Source organism: Erythranthe guttata, chromosome 2 (assembly GCF_056151865.1).
Source record: "Erythranthe guttata isolate IM_541 chromosome 2, IM_541, whole genome shotgun sequence".
Taxonomy (NCBI): Eukaryota; Viridiplantae; Streptophyta; class Magnoliopsida; order Lamiales; family Phrymaceae; genus Erythranthe; species Erythranthe guttata.
Genome location: NC_142534.1, coordinates 3861914 through 3882480, shown reverse-complemented (window position 1 = coordinate 3882480; position 20567 = coordinate 3861914). Strand labels below are relative to the sequence as shown.

At 35.2% G+C, this 20567-nt stretch overlaps 2 protein-coding genes and 1 long non-coding RNA gene across 6 annotated transcripts; all 3 read left to right on the top strand.

The window, feature by feature from the left end:
- Positions 1-10529: 10529 nt before the first annotated feature.
- LOC105969979 (protein DMP3) lies at positions 10530-11567 on the top strand. Its single transcript, XM_012994751.2, has one exon. The coding sequence runs from the start codon at positions 10730-10732 to the stop codon at positions 11408-11410; it is 681 nt and encodes a 226-aa protein (XP_012850205.2). The 5' UTR covers positions 10530-10729; the 3' UTR covers positions 11411-11567.
- Positions 11568-13473: 1906 nt separating this feature from the next.
- LOC148772143 (uncharacterized) lies at positions 13474-14300 on the top strand. Its single transcript, XR_016034262.1, has 2 exons — positions 13474-13602; positions 14032-14300. It is a non-coding gene; the product is annotated as an uncharacterized LOC148772143 (long non-coding RNA).
- A 1057-nt stretch (positions 14301-15357) lies between these two features.
- LOC105969915 (putative ion channel POLLUX) lies at positions 15358-20338 on the top strand. Of its 4 annotated transcripts, none has more exons than XM_088825324.1 (11): positions 15358-16173; positions 16266-16334; positions 16438-17040; positions 17717-17899; positions 17977-18036; positions 18134-18337; positions 18428-18775; positions 18859-19053; positions 19202-19294; positions 19421-19687; positions 19769-20338. In XM_088825324.1, the coding sequence occupies exons 1-11, from the start codon at positions 15529-15531 to the stop codon at positions 19985-19987; spliced, it is 2886 nt and encodes a 961-aa protein (XP_088681450.1). In that variant the 5' UTR covers positions 15358-15528; the 3' UTR covers positions 19988-20338. The 4 variants fall into 4 exon arrangements, 2 of the variants coding, with proteins under 2 accessions (XP_088681450.1, XP_088681458.1); XR_016034261.1 differs by having other exon boundaries at positions 15370-16164; positions 19218-19294; XR_016034260.1 differs by having other exon boundaries at positions 15370-16173; positions 19218-19294.
- Positions 20339-20567: the final 229 nt, after the last annotated feature.

The window sequence follows — 20567 nt, the reverse complement described above, 5'->3', positions numbered from 1 at the left end:
AGTGAAAACATGATCTTTTACGAAATCCAGGTAAGACATGCAAGGCATCAAGGTTCGTGATTCCTCGAACTCCGCTCAACTCTGATTACTTCGGGAACCTGAAAAGGGGAAATTCGCATAAAGCGTGAGCCCAACCACTGGCTCAGTAAGAACTTTGGCCTGACGATACTCACGCCTCTCTCAACGTGTCACTCACGTCCTATAAGAGCCCTAAAGTCATCGTCTCTATGTTCTTTCGTGTAGGGATATAAGCCTAAAGCTTTTACTATGTCATCTATATTCAATTTATTCGTTTAGGACAAGACATTCCATCACATATGTGAAAGCACATAACATCACAAATGAATACAGTACTTTTATCCATCAAAACTAAGAACCACGAAACATGAATATTATCAGAACACATAGTCGAACATATAGCTCTACATATAAACATATAATACTGTTTACCTCAATCTTGGTATATCGGACACACAGTCCTCTTTCGTTTTATATGGATATAAAATCCTCGTATTACTCGTGGGCATAAAGTTCCTTTAGTATCAATTTAACACTTTACGCATATAAATGCAATGCAACAGGATCCTTATCAGAACCCCAACGTGACCATCTCAACATTATGCAATATACGACAACACACCAGTCACAAAAGTACATCATTTCCACATAAATCACTTTAATATGCACAATGACCAAAATGCACATGAATGCAATGCGTGTTAAAAAATCATTTTTCATTTTATCGGATCCGTGAAAGATTAATTTATGTATTCAGATAATAAACCTGTTACGAGCCTGTTCTCACTAATGGGAGCTATCCACACATTTCATCCTAGTTGGATACCGGCCCTCTATATCCGAGTTGTTTATTATCCGGTATTCCATTAATCTTTCAATTTTCAAAACACGTGTTATGCATGGACATGAACACTTAGACCATAATCCCATTACCGTTTAAACACCACGAATATGTCACAATAAAATAACACTGATTTATTAACCACACATTATCACATAGACTAATTAAATCACACACATGACACAAATACATACACGGTTGTACACACACACACGACTGTGGTATCCAATCAAGCGTAGCACAAAACACAATTCACGTAAAGATTATTGTTCATCCACACACATACACATATAGTTGTACACACCCACACATATATTTATAATAGTATATTTTACATTTACATAAACCATGGATCAGAGTTTTCACTCGATGACCACGTAGATTGCTATAGAGATATAATATAGCATAGTATACATATATAAGCCATGGATCGGGAATTATTCCTACGACCATGCATGCTATGATATATAAATATATAGTCATTTAATTTATTTAACATATTGATGATGTTAGAAATAGATCACCTTAGATAGTTGAAGTAGGATGAGATGGAAGAGCAGAGTGGATCACTGGCTCACGAGCTTGATGACCTTGAGATACCTGCGATCATAGAACACGTGAACTAGGCCGGGGGTTGATCCGCCGGAAACCCCTCCGACGCTCAAGTCAGACGTGAGGATAGTGGAAATAGTCCAGTGAATACATTTAATAGTATTGCTCAGATAATAGGACCTACCTTAAGGAATGAGTTCAAACCTTTATTTATAGCTTAGTTGAAATTGTCGGGCCCAAACCTTAATTGAAGGTGATTGGGCCTCGGTGATAGTGGTCTTAAATATCGGGGACGTGGCCCATTAACTAAAGAAATTGTAGGCCCATTGGATTGGCCCAATTAGGCATATCACATATATATAAAGTATGAAATATAGGATATACTATATAGCATTAACGAGTGTAATTAACCAATAATCCCACAAGTGATCTCTACAGTCTTCAATACTTACACACATACGGCACTCACATAATGAATCTCAAACCAACATACCAAATCAATCGAAACATATAGATAGTAACACATAATGATTTAAATGAATCATTCACGACCATAACTATAATTAAATTCAACTTATCTTATTAGCTCCATATAAGTTTAATTCTTCTATTAACTAAGGATCAAGAATTTAAACCCTATTTCTTAAACATATTTTCTAGTTCAAAATAGTTTATTTTAGAAAATCTGACAGTTTCAGTATTTCAACTTTGAAAATTCATATCTCTTATACCATTCATCCAAAACATCTGAAAGTTTCACGACATGTTCACCTATAAGTATGTTCTACCATGTTAAAACAGTTTAACAAGAAACTTAGCCGTTTAAGAGAAATAATTAATTTAGTGCAGTGACCCAGTCAAATTTCTAGAACAGAGCAATCAACTTCAAAATTACCAAATAATTCATACCTTGAACCAAAAAATGTGAAATTTTGCAGAGAAGAAGTTTCATAAGTTTATAATAATATCCAAGTAAATCACTTAAATCAAATTAGTATAAAGTCATATTAAACACATAATTCATAAATAACTCAGAAACTGTGCAGTTTCAGAAAACAATCCATAACTTACTCAATATAAATCCTTTTTATGTATAATTTATATCAAAATGAAGCTTAGACAAATATATAGACTAATGTAAAATTTCATAATTTTATCTTGGGGATTACCCGATGAGACATGCAATGCAAACAGAGGCTACGAAACTGAATTTCAATTAGTGTTCATCAAGAAATTTATCTTCTAAAGCCCAAAGTTAAAAACACACACATATAATTCATTAAAACCCATATAATTTATATTAATTAAGTTATTATTTTAGTAAAGATCAAGGTCCTTACCCATGAAAACCAAAGGCTAAGGAAGAGAAGAAACCAAGGATCCATGGAGTTTTGGCTTGGAAGTCTTTGGGCTTGACATTGGTGGTATTGGAGAGCTTTGGGGCTGAGTTTTGAGAGGTTATATGGTTATTTCTTTGAGTGTATCTGGGGAATCTCGAATTTAGGGGGAGAGAGGCATTTTGAGAGGATTTTAGAAGAGAAAAAATGGACTTTTATGAAGAAGTGGAAGATGAATTCTTCCATTTTGGGGTTGTATTTGGACGAGAAAAGAGGAGAGAAGGGTTGATTTTGTGTGCTGAAAATCTGAAGATAAAGATTCTATTTATCGGAGAGTAGAGGGACTTACTTGCAATAAAGAAGACAAGAGGGTTTAGATAGCAATTAGGATGAGTAGGACACTTGGAAACACACCACAAATCCAACACACACATCCCGTACACACGGCAATTTTACAACACTCAAGCACATGCTCACACAAAGCATATATATATATATATATATATATATATATATATATATATATATATATATATATATATATATAATATTAAAATAATAGAAAGAAGATTTTGGGAGGAAATTCTCCATGTACTTACCGAGAGAGACAGAGAGAGTTATGGGCATATGTCTCATGCATGAACATAAAATGAACACACACATAAAACATACATACACACATAATTAAATCCTCACATATATAATCAAGCACATATAATATATCATAGTATATATACACACATTCATATACATACACATCGCACATTCATATAATTCACACATATGCATAAGAAATTACACGGCTCATGCACACACATAAGCACATATAAATATTTAATTACATAATAAAAGAGAAATTGAGTGGAACTATTAACCAAATTATAAAATCTATTATAAGTCGTATAAACACTTATGATGCATGGGATTAACTAATTACTAATCATAAATCCATTAATTAAACTATGAAAATTCATGAGTTAACTAATTCAGTTAAATTGCATAATAAATTATAATTCACAAAATTCGTAGGAGTAGACTCGCAGAATCACAAGAATCAATTAATCACGAAATCGAAGTTACTAAATCATTTAATCAAACAAGTACACCTAATTCATAAATATAATAATTCATAAAAATCACTTAAACACTTAGAATGCATTGAAATTACTAATTAATCCATGAGTGCATATTTACCATTTATTCAAAATAATCTCATTTAATTCATATAAACAATTAAGGTGCATAGCATTTAGTAATTAATTTATGAAAGGTAATGTACGTATGAGAATGAACATATTGATAATTTATTCAATAAATCCCTATAACATGCTTATGAAAATTGGCATGTTGTTTTTAATTTTCGCTAGAAGCATTAAGCTACACAACTAGTTGCTATTATCGAGTACGTGTTTATATGATTCAATTCGTTTTCATATAAAATTTTTGTTTTCCACGGCTTACACGTGTCCAATTCCCAACATACTGTTAATCTCGATTAGGACATGAACAAGTATCCCATGGAAAAAGGTATTGGTGGAGTACTCTACTATCTATTGGTGTTGTCGCCAATTAAAAACAATGAGTTGGTGTTGTTCTGGAAATGCAAAGGAATGTTTTTCTATAACTTGAAATTTAATAAGGAGGAGAAGATTCGTTTGAGGGAGTTTGAAATGGAGAACGTTTACCATTATTATGATTGGTTATGTGGCTTCAAGGCTTACAACTAAGTGCAATTAAGAGTTCATGATTTAGATATATGCACGTTTACGAGAGTTGTCCAATGAAGTCGATTCGAAAAGCTAGCTTCTTTCAAGATTTTGTCTCGAGGCCGTTTCAATATTGTAATTAGGTAGTCGTTCCGTAGGTTTGGTTAATTGTATTGTTTATGAAGATTTTGTTTGGAGCTTTGATTAAAGTTTGATTAGTTGATTTGTTTATAAAAATTGTGTCCCATCGGAACTGATATGCACACTATTCTTCTGTGTTTTTATTGTTATTTTTTCTTTGATTGTGTCCCATCGTTGAATTGCTTTGATTAAAACTTTGATCAATACACTTAATCTCCTTTGAGCTTCAAATTGGCGAAGAGGCGAGTCGGCACTTAATTTCCTTTGAGCTTCAAATTGGCGAAGAGGCGAGTCGGCACTATGGTAACGCTCAACAAGTAAAACACTTTCCAGATGTCCTTCAAGCTCGCAGACATTATCTTTGATATCAGCTATTCGGGTCCTGATTTCGACCATTGACCACCGGATACGCTTCACCTTGTTGTGTGCAACAAAAGCGGCTATCCCATAGCCAACCGCAAACGTGAAGCATAGTAGACCGAATAGGGTGTAGAACATTTTGTTGGACATCGTAACTATATCTCCTATGGATAAGGCCGCGAACATCAAACACTAAACGGTTAGAGCTCCTAATAGAAGAGTTGTCATTTCATCTCCACGCCTATCCAACTCCGTCTCCGTTACTTGTAGCGACGGCCGTTGTTTCTCTAGTCTTTTCAGCCACTCAACAAATTCTTTCCCCACATATCCCAATCAGCCTACCGGTGGTAGAGCGGGAGGATCCTTTCTAGGAGCACCATCAGCGGTAAGTCTACCACCACCAACCACTCCATCAACAAGTCCATAAATCCACTCACAGAACCCGGTTATATTTATTTTCAATTAAAAAGTTAAATTATTTGAAATAAAATAAAAATTCGACATTTTCTTTTAAAAATGCTCAAAATACCCAAAATCAGAATATTAATTATCACATCATACTATGTAAACACAAAATATGGAAATTTAACACAAATCACACCATAACAATTTACGCATGCATATATAAATTATTCTAACTGTGACTGTTTTATTCGTTTCTGTATTTGTGCTACCAACGAACGATTAGACTCTCATCACCAGTAACACGACCAAGAGCTAAGATTTAAAAAAAAATGAAAAATACATACTTCCGTAAATACAAAAATAAAAAAATAAAAAAATAAAAAGAGAGTAAATGTTGTAAATAAAAACAAATAAATAAATAGAGGTCATTATAAACCACCACTGGACATGATCTTAGCTCCACTATTAGACATAGCCATGGGTCGGTTTTCGGCCCAAAATCGGATCGGACACGCCCGTTGACCAGTGAACCGGTACTGAAACCGTGAACCGGCCCGTGACCTCCGGGACCAGCCCGGTTCTAGCTTAATGTGAACCGTGAATCGTCGGTTCGGTGCGACGGTTCACAACGGCTAGTGAACCGGCCCGTGAAACCGGCGCTAATGACAGTAGAAAACACCTACCTGCAGTATGGAGCTTGTGGTTCCACCACATGACAGCAACAAGGTAAGATGTAGCAACAAAGGATGTTGAAACGAGAAATTTCATGTGATCGCCTTGAAATGCCTGCTCAGAAGGCACATTAAGTGTACTTTTGAGTACATTTAATCTCCGCTGAGCTTCATTATGGCGAAGAGGAGAGTCGGCACTATGGTAACGCTCGGCAAGTGAGACGCTTCCCAAATGCCCTTCAAGCTCGTCGACGTTATCTGTGATATCGGTTCTTCGGTTATTGATTTCGATCATGGACCACCGGACACGTTTGACCTTGTTGTGCGCAACAAAGGCGGCTATCCCATATCCAACCGCATAAGTGAAACACAACAAAGCCGATAGTGTATAGAACATATTGTCGGACATTGTCACTATATCTCCTCATACGGATAATGCTGCAATCATCAAGAAATAAATTGTTGAGAGTTCCTATAAGTAGAGTCGCTATCTCATCTCCACGTCTATCCAATTCCGTCTCCGCTACTTGTAGCGACGACCGTTGTTTCTCTAGTCTTTTCAGCCACTCAACAAATTCTTCCCTCAGATATCTCAATCATCTATCGGTGGTGGAGCGAGAGAATCATTTCTACGAGCACCACCAGCAGTAAGTCAACCACCACCAACCACTCCACCGACCAGTCCATAAATCCACTCACAGAACCCAGTTATATTTATTTTCAATTAAAAAGTTAAATTATTTAAAATAAAATAAAAATTCGACCTTTTCTTTTAAAAATGCTCAAAATACCCAAAATCAGGATATTAATTATCACATCATAGTGTGTATACACAAAATATGGAAATTTAACACAAATTATGCCATAACAATTTTCGGCCCAGAATCGGCTCGGACCGGCCCGTTGACCAGTGAACCGGTACCGGAACCGTGAATCGGCCCGTGACCTCCGGTACCGACACGTTCTAGCTTAATGTGAACCGTGAACCGTCGGTTCGGTGCGACGGTTCACAACGGCTAGTGAACCGGCACGTGAAACCGGCCGTTATTTCAATTTTTTTAATTTTGTCCCCCCCCCCCCCACAATTTTTTCTATAAATACCCTCACACCTCAACCTAATTTCTAACCAATTCACTCACAATTCTATGTACTTTTCCTCATATCAAAGTTTTAGCAAAGTTCAATTCTCTCTTTAGTTTTTGCAATCTCGAATTTCTCTTCAATTCCTACTTCTTAGTAAAAAAAAATACCAAAAAAATTGTTTTGCATTTTCGAATTTCTCTGCAATTCTTTGTAAAAAAAAAACCAAAAAATAATTATTTTGCATTTTCGAATTTCTCTTCAATTGTTAGTAAAAAATATTGTATTGCATTTTCGAATTTCTCTTCAATTGTCAGTAAAAAAATGTCTTCAAGTTCACGTCGTAGCGGAAAAGGAAAGGAAAAAGCCATAGTTCCTCCTAAAATGGAATACGAGTATGATGGTAATTGGCAATCTAATTTTCCATCAATTCTCAATACCTACACCGAAGACATACCGATCATTCCCGAATTGGGCGACTACATCAACATACTCGACGACGATGACGATGAGCCGGAGGAAATGCCAGCGCCACAACCATCCGGGGGTCCACTTCATAGGGCTAGGGCCTCCAGGTCTAAGCGGCCATCTCAATCATCAACCACCGAAGGCGACAATCGCGGTGGTGATAATGATCATTTTAAATTCGACATTTGGAGGTTGCATTATAAAAAAATTGAGAAGGCGGACGGGACTTATCGAGCTCAATACAATTATGGTATCCAAAAAATTATTTTTCTAGTATTACTATTCGTAAGCTAACTTAATATTTATTTTTAATTTGTCTACTCAAACTACACCTTCAAAAAAGGAGATGGATATGGATCTTATTGGCGGCACTTGAGGAATAATTATCCCCAAGTTCTCGGTATTGAAAAAAGTCAAACTCAATTACAAACCGGATCTTCACATGGATGTAACGATTCTTCTTAATTTAAATATTCGAAACAAAAAGAAAGAGAAGGGTGGGCTATGATTATTGCTATGGGTCACCTTTCATTTGGTTTTGCCGATAATGACTGCATAATGAATGAATTTAAATGGATGTATGTTCCTAATTCCACTCGACAACCTAGATCAACCACTACATGCACCACTAGGAGTATTTTTGAAAGAAAGAAAAATATTTTAAGGGAGCAATTTTTGGCCATGACCAATAAAGTGTCTATTTGTTCTGATAATTGGAATGATCATTGGCGTCGTAATGATTACATAGGTGTTATTTTTCATCGGGTTAATAGTGCATGAAAACTTGAGAACAAAAATTATTGATTTTTCTGTTATGAATACTGGTCATATTGTTGTACAAATTGCATACACGCTTTCAAATATTTTAGATGATTATGTGCTTAAGAAACGAGTACTTTCGGTTTCATTTGATAATACAAGTGCCAATACGGCTAGTATCCCCATAATCTGAGAGAAATGCATGCCAATTTTTTGGGGGATGTTTTTCCATGCTAGATGCATTTGTTATATTTTGAATCTATGTCTATAAGATGGTTTAGCAATGTTAGAAAATCACATTGCTCCTATTAGAGCTCTAGTTTCTTATATATGCCAACAAGCATCTGTTGTGAAACAATGGAAAAGATTTTGTTGGGAAAATGGAAACATCTTATTAACTTTTCACGAGATGTGTCTACCCGTTGGAATTGAACCTATAAATTGTTAAGCCAAATTTATGAATCGGAATTCGTTATGAAACTTTTTTAACACACAAGTGTCTGTTGCTGGATTATTTGTTTTAAACAATCAATGTTTGAGTTTTATAGATTAATTGCTTATATATATATATATATATATATATATATATATATATATATATATATATATATATATATATATATATATATATATATATATATATATATATATATTAAATTTAAGTACGATGATATTGTAACAACAAAATTCTTATCTGCGATTTAGACAAACAAGAAAAACTTGCACAAAGATAATTGTATTGAATTAAAAAATAAATATTGCGGGTTACAAACTCTAATTTAATCCTCTGATTCTTCTCTCAAGAACAATATGCGTTTGACTTTGAATTTCGGAGTCGGGTCGTTGACTTGATCTTTCTCCGGATTTGATTTGGATTTGAATAACGTCTTCCGAGGGTCTTGCGACTTGAATATCGGATCGAACGCTGAACTTTGACGGGTTTTGACTTGAAGATCTTGGAGTTCTTGATGGATTTGGCCCTTCAATCTTCCTTCGATCTTGATTTGTTGATGAACGCCCTCGATTTGATGAAGAACGCCTTGAATTTGATGAAGAACGCCTTGAATTTGATGAAGAACGACTTGAATATCGTAGAGAGAATTTTCTCCTACGGTTTTTCTTTATCTTGAGTTGTGTTTTGAATTGTGTAGAGAGGGTCCCTATTTATAGTGGTAGAATTAGAGTCCTTCATAAAGTCTTCTTGATGACGTGGCGCGATTTGATTGTCTCTCTTTAAATTGATATTTATCTCTTATAACTTGGAAGAGAAGAAATAATCCTATTGGCCAATAATTAATTGATAATTATCTCCATAACTTATTTTGCAAGATAAATTATAAGTTAATTTAGACACAATTTAATTAGCTAATTTAATTAACCAATTAATTAATTTTATGCGTTTACAGATATCTCCTCGTCTTTTTGGTTCTAAACTTTCAATCCTTTTCCAATTTCAGATTATAGATTTGCCGGCAGGGGTGGACCTAGGATCGGGGGAGAGGAGGCTAAGTTTTCGGGGCACAAGAAGAAATATTCAAAAATCGAAAATATCATGATCAGAATTGACGGATTTCAAAAACTTCGTTCTAGTTTTCAACCTAACTTGTAACAACACAAGCACAGTATATATAATAGGGTAAATTACATCCACCCCTGAAGTATGGTCAAATTACGGAAAAAACCCTTATTTGGATAATTGCATCTACCCATCAATTTGATATATACAATCAAAAACAAGTCAAAAAACACATCTTATGATTATATTGCTTCAAAATGTGGAACTCGATTGGGATAAAACATGTACAAACTTGAGAATATTCTATATAATCTAGAAGATTCCACTAAATTTGAAACCGCAAGGGTAAACGTGTAAGAAAATTTATAATTGAGGGGTGGTTGTAATTACCCAAACAAAAAGGGGTTTTTTGTAATTTGACCATACCTCGAGGGTGATTGTAATTTACTCTATATAATATGTTAAAAGTCAAATATATATATATATATATATATATATATATATATATATATATATATATATATATATATATATATATATATATATATATATATATATATATATATATATATATATATATATTATAAACTAAAGGGGGACCTTATAAGTATAATTCCCATATGTGGGAAATGATGGGAGACAAGTTAAAAGTCAATATTTTAAAGATTAATCGCAAACACCTAGTCAATACCTCAACTAACCATCCAAAACAAGCAATCACATCCTTAACAAATACACCTATATAATCTCCCCCTCTCCACAAATTAAACTCCACACAACACATTTAATTCAACCATCCACAAAAACCCAAAAAAAAGAAAAAAAACAAAAAAAAAAACCCTAAAAATCCATCCTCAATAATATCATAATTCATAATGTCTCTTAGACAAAGACCACCAATAATTTCCGATTCACCATCCACCGCCGCAACCACCACCGCCACCGCCACCCCTCCTCCCAACGACGACGACTTTGCCGACAAACCCCCGCCGCCGCCGCCATCACAAAGTGCTCTCTCACAAGCCCTAGAAAGCTCGGCACACCTAGCCAACCTCCTCCCGACCGGAACCCTATTGGCCTTCCAAATCCTAACCCCGATCTTCACCAAAAACGGGTCGTGCGACTCGGCCACGCGGCCGATGACCCTAGTCCTCCTCGTCATATTCACCCTCTCGTGCTTTCTCGCATCGTTCACCGACAGCGTGAAGTCCTCAACGGACGGAAAAGTCTACTACGGGCTCGTGACGCTGAAGGGCCTCTGGCTGTTCGACAACCCCGCCACGGCGGCGGCGGGAGGGCTGCCGGAGCTGAGCAAGTACCGGCTGAGCTTCGTCGACGTGGTGCATGCGGTCTTGTCGGTGCTCGTGTTTGCCGCGGTGGCGTTGAGGGACAAGAATATTGTGGGGTGTTTCTACCCTATGCCAAATCAAGAAGCTCAAGAAGTTTTGGATATTGTTCCAATTGGGATTGGATTTATTGCTAGTTTGTTGTTTGTGGCTTTTCCTACTAAACGACATGGTATTGGTTACCCTATTACACCTAACAATAGATTTTGAAAATGCAATCAAAAGATTGACTATTGTCATTAAATTAAATCATATATTATATATTGATTATATTCATTTCTTTTGTAATTATGCCATGTATTGGAATTTAATTTCATTAATTCTCATGATTATGTTAAATGCATATGAAATATTGCATAAGGTGGTTTAATTGTTTTTTTTTTTATTTTTTTTTATTTTACTTAAGATACATACATACACATAGCTTAATTAGTGCTCAATTTCTAATCATTAATCCATTGATTTATTTATTTTTAATTTGTAAGTTCATCAAATTTGTACTCTTTGGAAGGAGTAAACTTTCAAGAAATGAACATGTTGTTGTGCACGCAACTTCATTATATTTTTATTGCCAGCAAGCAATCTAACTTAATTTAATTGTTGACTTGGCATATTCACGAAAGATTCCCAAAGTAGTCGGAAGTAAGGCTTAATTCCACTTTGCATCCTTGAAAAATAATAATAGAACTTTACACCCTCAAAATACAATAAATCATTTACAATGCATTCTGATTTGAATAATAGATGATAATTTATTTTTTATTGCTTTTTTTTTCCAAGGTGCAAAATAACAAATTTTGAGCGCTCAAAAGGCGAAAATATAAAAATCGCACCGGATAATTGAAAAAAAAAATATTGTATTTTCTTACAAAATAAAATCAAACAAACTTTAATCACGTTATTCGATCGATAGATCTTTTATTGTAATTGGTGGAAACATTAGATGGAATATTTGGAAGAAAATATGATTTTTAGATAACTTGATAACGAAATAGCTGAAGGATTTTCTTTTCATACAATATTTTTTTGTGATAGAAAATATAATTTGTAAATACCAATAAAAAATATTAAATCACCTTTATTAGCTTTATAAAATCATGTAGGAATGCATTATCCATGATATACTGTGTTTCGAGGGTGCAAACTGCCAAAATGGTATATTTTAAAGGTGCAAAGTGGGATTAAGCCTAATAATAATAATAATAATAATAATAATAATAATAATAATAATAATAATAATAATAATAATAATAATAATAATAATAATAATAATAATAATAATATTATTATTATTATTATTATTATTATTATTATTATTATTATTATTATTATTATTATTATTATTATTATTATTATTATTATTATTATTATTATTATTATTATTATTATTATTCCATGTTTTAAATAACAAAAAAGAATCATAGATGCATCTTGCGGTAACATGATGCATCGACGACCATTGGATTTGGATGATGGTGGTGGCATATGTTTGTGTGTAAGTGGTTAATGAAATTCAAATCTAATCTTTCTTTAGCTACAATTCCAAATGACTTTTAAACTTTCATTTAAGATTTACTCTTTCATAAATCACTAATCAATTTTCATTCCATAATATATAGATTTGGTGTGTGATTCTTTTTTATTGATATAAAAATCCAATTCTTGATTTTATGTCACGTGTCTATTTTCGATTACCTTAAAATTTCGGGCAAATTACGGTCAACCCTCTGAGTTATGGTCAAATTACAAAAATGCCTCTCTTGTTTGGGTAATTACAGTCACCCCCCTCAATTATGTATTATTTTACGAAAAAACCTCTTCTCAGGTAAATTTAGGGATGTTTAATCGGTAAAACCGAACCGAAATTTCAGTACGCCAACATTTCATACCGTTTACCGAACTGAATGTACGATTTGGTTTCATAAATAACTGAATTACATAAATTTTATGTAAAAATATTTCAAATGAGGGGGTGACTGTAATTACCCAAACAAAATGGATTTTTTTCGTGATTTTGCACTAAATTTTGAATACTTTATTTATCTTGCTGACCAAAGATTTATGATATTACATTATTTTCTTTTTTGCAAAAGACAATAAATTATTTTTCCTTAAATAAGGTAAATGATTCATGATTGTGACAATCTTGTTACAAATTTCTAAAATACAATAGATCTCGTTACAAAAAGATTGTAATCTTGTATAAATAACAAAGAATCGGATTATCATTTGTTTAGAAAAATCTTTTTATTTTATATTATATATAAATATGTCTCGTCTTGCACAAATCCCACACAGCAAACTTAATTAAAAAATTGATAAATAAAAACACACCATAAAATTAATGTCGAAGCTCTCCCTTTCTTTGTTGGTTGCTCTCTTTTGCTTTACTCTCATCTCAGGTACATGTCAATTATTTTGAATAAAAATAAAAATTAATTATATTATTATTGTAATAATAATTATATATATAAAAGAAAGAAACGTTCGGCCAACCCCAAAGATTTTTTTGTAATTATTGTTTTCTCTACTAATTTTTGTATTATAATTTTTCTTTGTTTTCTTCGTTCTTATCTCCGTGCATCTTAAAAATAATTTTTTTTCTTCTATTATTTTACTCTATGATTTTTTTTAATTATTATTATTTTCTTTATTGATTGATTCATTTGTTTAACAGTATCACTAATAAATTTTGTTATTAATTATTATAGTATAATGTATCTTTATTATAATTGTTATTTTCACGTATTAAATTAATTATTTTCGCACTAGTAAATAATAGTAATAAATATAAATATTTATTATTAATAATAATAAATTGTTTATTGCAGGTAGTAGGGGAGAAAAATGCGAGGTGACTATAGAAGAATGCAGTTTGGAAAATAAAGAATGTGATTCAAAGTGCTTAGCTTACATCACACCAGACAATTTTTTAGGTTCGGAATGTTTCTTAGCGCCACGTCACACCGACGAATACTATTGTAGATGCTTCTACAAATGTGCTGGCACTAGTGTTTGATTTGATTAATGTATGATTAATTTCATGACAAGATGATTTTCTTGCAATAAAAAAGGGTTTTATGAACAATTATATACTTTTTGATTTTATTGCCTCTTATATATATATATATGTGATTGTAATTCTTTGATGAATTTGAATTCTTTGTTGGAGTAATGCTTGTAGTGAATCATGAGCTTCGCCACCGATCGCACTCGGATGTATCGGATATATATTCACCCTCCACCATAAATACTCGCTTTCTCAGTTTCAAGTGACCATAGATGCAAAATAACGGTTTTCGCTTGAGGAAACGAGGCGTCGAAATTACTTCAATTACTCCCTCCTGAGGTCGACTCCACACAAAACTAAAGATCCCCCGCTCCAACAAACATGTTTGTCGTCCGTTAAGCCCTCGTCACCACGCATAATCTTATTTTGGTGATTCCATCCCCCCAAGCAACAACCATCGCCAATATCTATTCGATCAAATAATTGGAAAATAAAGTCAAATTACGAAAAAATATTTTCTTGTTTGGGTAATTACAACCGCCCTCCTCAACTATGAATCTTCTTACACGCCCACACTTATGATGTCAATTCAACATAGTCTTCTAGATTCCGTGAAATATTCTCTAGTTTGTACTCGTTTTGGGAAAAATTCCAGTTTCTGATGCACCTCAATATGATATTTACAAGCCGACAGACACATTTTCAAAATGTGGAGCTCGAATGGGATAAAACAAGTACAAAATGGAGAATATTTCATATTATCTAGAAGATTCCACTAAATTTGACACCACGAAGGTAAACTTGTAAGAAAATTAATAGTTGAGGAGATAGTTGTAATTACCCGGACAAGATGGAGTTTTTCGTAATTTGACATTAGCTCAGGAAAAACTAGGAAGGACTGTAATTTATCCGTAAAGTGGTAAGAAGTAATGTAAAACACTATTTATTCATTTGCTATGATTGTAATTAAGGGAATGGTTGTAATTAACCAATCAAGATTGAGTTTTTCATAATTTGACATTCTATCTATCGGGGTGACCGTAATTTACCAGATAATAAAATACAGCAAAATAGCTAGTTAAAATGGTTTTGGGTTTGGGAGGGTAAAATGGTACATCACTATCAATTTCTATTTCCTGCGTCTGCTATTGTCATAACTGAATAAACAATAAACTAACTCTTCTCCGACAGTCCACCCGCTCTCTCTCTCTCTCTCTCTCTGCTTTCTCTCTCTTCTTTTCTCTCTCACAGTAAGCTTCACTTCTCTCTCTCACACACACACACTCACACCCACTGACACACACACACGCGCGCGCACATGCAGGGGAACAACGGACAATCGAGCTCAGGCGAGATTCCGGCGAAGCCGGAGGAGCGGCCACCGGTGTCAAAGAAGTTCAAAACGACGACGTCCTCCTCCGACGATTCCCAAACCCCACCACACTTCCCCGGCCCTCTATTCCCCGCCGTCCGCCGCCTCTCCCCCACTCCATCTTTCAATTCCACCACCTCCTCCTCTTCCTCTTCCTCCACCACCACCACCACCTCCCCCCGCGGCGGAGGCAACACCACCAGCGACGCCTTCAGCTTCAATTTCTCGGATCGGGACTACGTATTCCCTTCCAATCTCGGCCCCTACTCCACCCGCCGGAGCGTCACCGTCAAATCCCCCTCCCCTTCTTCACCTTTCCCCAAATCTCATCAATCCCCTCCGCAATTTCCGGCCCGCAGCACCTCCATGCCACCCACTCTAAGCAGCACAGTGGGCCCGGCCCGCGGGAATACTCCTAAGCCGAAGCTAAAATCCGAAAATGATTTAAAAACGCTGTCGTTTCAGCCCTCCGCCCCAGGTTCGTTAGGTCTGGTTCCTGCATCGTCGATCGTGTCCGAAACTCGCGATTCATCAAATTCATTCACTGCTCGCGAAAATTCCGGATTCAGACATTCTTGGAAGGTATATTTGGTGAGTAATTTTCATTAATTTCTCCCATCTTTTTTTTCCCCCCTTTTTTTATTTCAATAATGGTGACCTAAAAATCTCTTATTCAATTGCAGCTCACAGTTATCTGCTTCGTATCCATTTCGTATTCTCTTCTCTTGCGAAACGAAGTCTCGAGGCTTCAAGTATGTCCGATTTTTCACTTTCGATACTAAATTTACGATTGTGTAATAACTAACTAATAAGTCTTCAATATATTAATCGCGAAATTCCGAAAAACTATTACAGGAAGAAAACAACAACCTTCGTAGATTTCGCGAAAACCCCGTCGGTGACAATGGAATCGAAAGCTCGGAACTCGAAAACGGGAGTTCGTCTCGGGCGATAGCTCTATACACGGTCGTAGTCACCCTTATAACACCGTTCGTACTCTACAAATACCTCGACTACCTCCCTCGAATAAAAAACTTCTCGAATCGGAAAAAAGGCGATTGCAAAGAGGAAGTTCCGTTAAAGAAAAGAATTGCGTACACGGTGGACGTTTGTTTCTCGGTTTACCCTTATGCGAAGTTGCTAGCGCTTCTCTTTGCAACTTTGTTTCTGATCGGATTTGGAGGGTTGGCTATGTATGCGGTGAGTGACGGTAGCTTTACGGAAGCGCTTTGGCTCGCTTGGACTTTTGTGGCGGACTCGGGGAATCATGCGGATAGGGTTGGGAGTGGGCCCCGCATTGTTTCGGTTTCGATAAGTTCGGGTGGGATGCTTATATTTGCGATGATGTTGGGGCTTGTTTCGGATGCGATTTCGGAGAAGGTGGACTCGTTGAGGAAGGGGAAGAGTGAGGTTATTGAGTGTGATCATATTCTTATTCTCGGTTGGAGCGACAAGTTGGTAATTTTTTTATTTTTTTATTTAATTATTGATAATGTTAGATTGTGATATTTGGAATGTGTTGTGGTTTTTCGTAATTGTGTTGCGGCTATGGGTGGGAATCAGACGGATCTGATTGGAATTTGACACTTTTGGAAAAAACTAAATCCAATTCCGTTCTGAAAGATGTTTTTTTTTGGAAAAATCATAAACCAGAATTTCGGAAATTGGAGTAAAAAACTTGTGTTCTAAAATCGGAAATTTTCGGTTTGGAATTGAGGGAATTCGGAAATTTTATTCCTTTTAGTCACATTGAACATAAAATGCATAATAATATTGATATTAGAAGTGTTTGATTTTCGAAAAATAATTGAAATTTTCGGTTTTGAAAATTAAAATCGGATCGGAAATTGGAATGTAATATGTATTCTAATTCTTTTCCAAAAGATATTATCGGTATTCAGAATGAAAAATATTGTTCCAAAATGGGAAAATTTCGGATCAGAATAGACGGAATTCGGAAATTCTGTTCCAATTTCCACCCCTAATTACAATGTAGTATACAAGTGTTGTCTTAATTTATTTTTTCTAATTGTTGTTTTTCTTCTTTTCGGATTTTTTTTTTTAATTATTATTATTAATTTAATTTTTATTTTTATATCTCGAGTGGTTAACAAATGATACTCGATTATTACAGGGTTCACTACTGAAGCAATTAGCAATAGCAAACAAAAGCATAGGTGGCGGTGTAATTGTCGTACTAGCAGAAAGAGATAAAGAGGAAATGGAAATCGATATAGCAAAGCTCGAGTTCAACATGATGGGAACTTCCGTTATTTGCAGAAGCGGTAGCCCCCTTATACTCGCCGATTTAAAAAAGGTTTCTTCATTAAACTTTAATTAATATTCCCTTTTTCCACCTGGCGGATCGATAATTTTTTTCGTTTTTCATAATAGGTCTCCGTCTCTAAGGCACGTGCAATCATTGTATTAGCATCCGATGAAAATGCTGATCAGGTCTTACTTTTTTTAATTTTTTTTTTTTTGCGTAAGTTTTAGTTTTCGCACGACTATATATGATTATTTATTTTTTGGGGAATTTTTCGTATATTAGAGCGATGCACGAGCTTTACGGGTTGTGCTTAGCTTAACCGGAGTTAAAGAAGGGGTACGAGGACATGTTGTAGTGGAAATGAGTGATCTCGATAACGAGCCTTTAGTTAAGCTTGTCGGAGGTGAACTTATCGAAACGGTTGTAGCGCACGATGTGATTGGTCGATTGATGATACAGTGTGCTCTCCAGCCTGGCCTTGCACAGGTCAGCTAAATCGCAATTATGTTAAATATTATTTTTATAATCACATTTAATTTAGCCGGTTAAAAGTCGGGTTTTCTTATTATTGGGCAGATATGGGAAGATATATTGGGTTTCGAGAATGCGGAATTTTACATCAAAAGGTGGCCTGAATTGTACGGTACGTGTTTTGAGGATGTGCTTATTTCGTTTCCCGATGCAATTCCTTGTGGGGTGAAGGTTTTTGCCGAGCGTGGGAAAATTAAAATAAACCCGGACGATAAATATGTTTTACGAGAAGGTGACGAAATCCTCGTCATCGCTGAGGATGATGACACTTATGCCCCTGGTCCATTACCGAATATACGGAAGGGCCTCGCCCCTAAAACTACCGATCCTCCGAAATTCCCGGAAAAGATTCTTTTTTGCGGCTGGAGGCGTGACATTGATGATATGATTATGGTGATTTATTTATTTTGTATAAATATTTTAGGGTCGTTTCTCGTTAATATTTAAAAAAAATGTTTATTTTTAATTATTATTAGGTGTTAGAAGCTCTATTGGCTCCAGGATCGGAATTGTGGATGTTCAACGAGGTTCCCGAAAAGGACAGAGAGACAAAGTTGACAGATGGCGGTCTCGATATTTCGGGATTGGTCAACTTAAAATTAGTACATCGAAAAGGGAGTGCGGTTATACGACGCCATTTAGAGAATCTTCCGTTAGAGACATTCGATTCTGTAAGTATTGGTCACCCTTCGTTTTAATAATGTCGCATGAGTTAAGCTTCGAATATAATTTTCGATTGAAGTAAGTAACCGACCGAAAGAAATGTGATTAATTACAAGATTATGATGACGTGGCAATTACTAACTCTTAAGAGAACAGATTTTAATTCTTGCAGATGAATCCGTTGAAGACTCGATTGTTCAGTCCGATTCGCGATCTCTTGCCACTCTCCTCCTTATCAGAGACATACAGGTTCGTCTTTGTTTTATTTATCTTTTTCGTTTCTTTGTAAAAAAAAAATGACATAATTAATTATTTAACATAAATAATTTTCAATGTCTGAATAACTTATAAAAAGAGCATGCGTTTTTACTGCAGTCAAAACGACTTCCGTACAAAGACAGTAAATCCCGTCCTTTAAGACACACCGTATTCTCGCAAAGTTCGTGGATTAGGGAAATACAGCAAGCTTCAGACAAGTCAATAATTATAAGCGAAATACTAGATTCAAGAACCAGGAATCTCGTGTCTGTAACAAGAATCAGTGACTACGTACTATCGAACGAGCTAGTTAGCATGGCGTTAGCCATGGTGGCGGAAGACAAACAAATCAACCGCGTACTCGAAGAGCTTTTCGCCGAAGAGGTATTCTTGAAAAAAAAATTATTAATTTTTTTTAATATATTTTTTTATTCATGATATAATGAGTGTAATAATACGGGACAGGGAAACGAGATGTGCATAAAGCCGGCGGAATTCTATCTGTATGACCAAGAAGAATTGTGTTTCTACGATATAATGACAAGGGGTCGTCAGAGAAAGGAGATAGTGATTGGGTATCGATTAGCGACAGCGGAGCGAGCCGTGATAAACCCTGTAAGCAAATCCACGCCGCGTAAATGGTCGATCGAAGATGTTTTTGTAGTCATTTCATCGGATGAATGACAAGACTTGAATCGTCTTCTTACGGGTTTTTGAGGATGAAGAGGGTTTTTTTCCGACATCTGCTCTAAAGCGTAGTGAAAACGTAATATATGCTTGCATTATTTATGGATAATCAAGAACTTGCTCGAGCGTAGACGAAAGCTGTTGAATAGTGCTAACTACGAGGGTTTAGGTCGACAGTGGTAGGCGGGTTTTCGCTGACGTAAGTCTTCAAGAAGACCGTTGTAGGTGGTTAAAGATATCAACTGTTCAGAGTCATATATATTATGTATGTATCTACACCAAATGTACAAATATTATTTTCAGGAATGAGGGGGTAGTTTGCTAATAAAATTGGATTGTAGGGGGGGACTTTGCTAATATATTTAACACAAAAGAGTTTTTCGACAATTAGAGTAAACATGGGTTGCTAAATGCAATAAACCCAAAATAAACGGGTAAACTAAGCAACCCCTAAACTTGGGCTAAATTACAAAAAATACCCTGACATATCAGTAATTACCAAATTCCCTCTAAAGTTTGTTTATTTCTTATGTCGAGCCCTTAGGGTGTGATTTTTCACGAAATATTTTTGATTCTC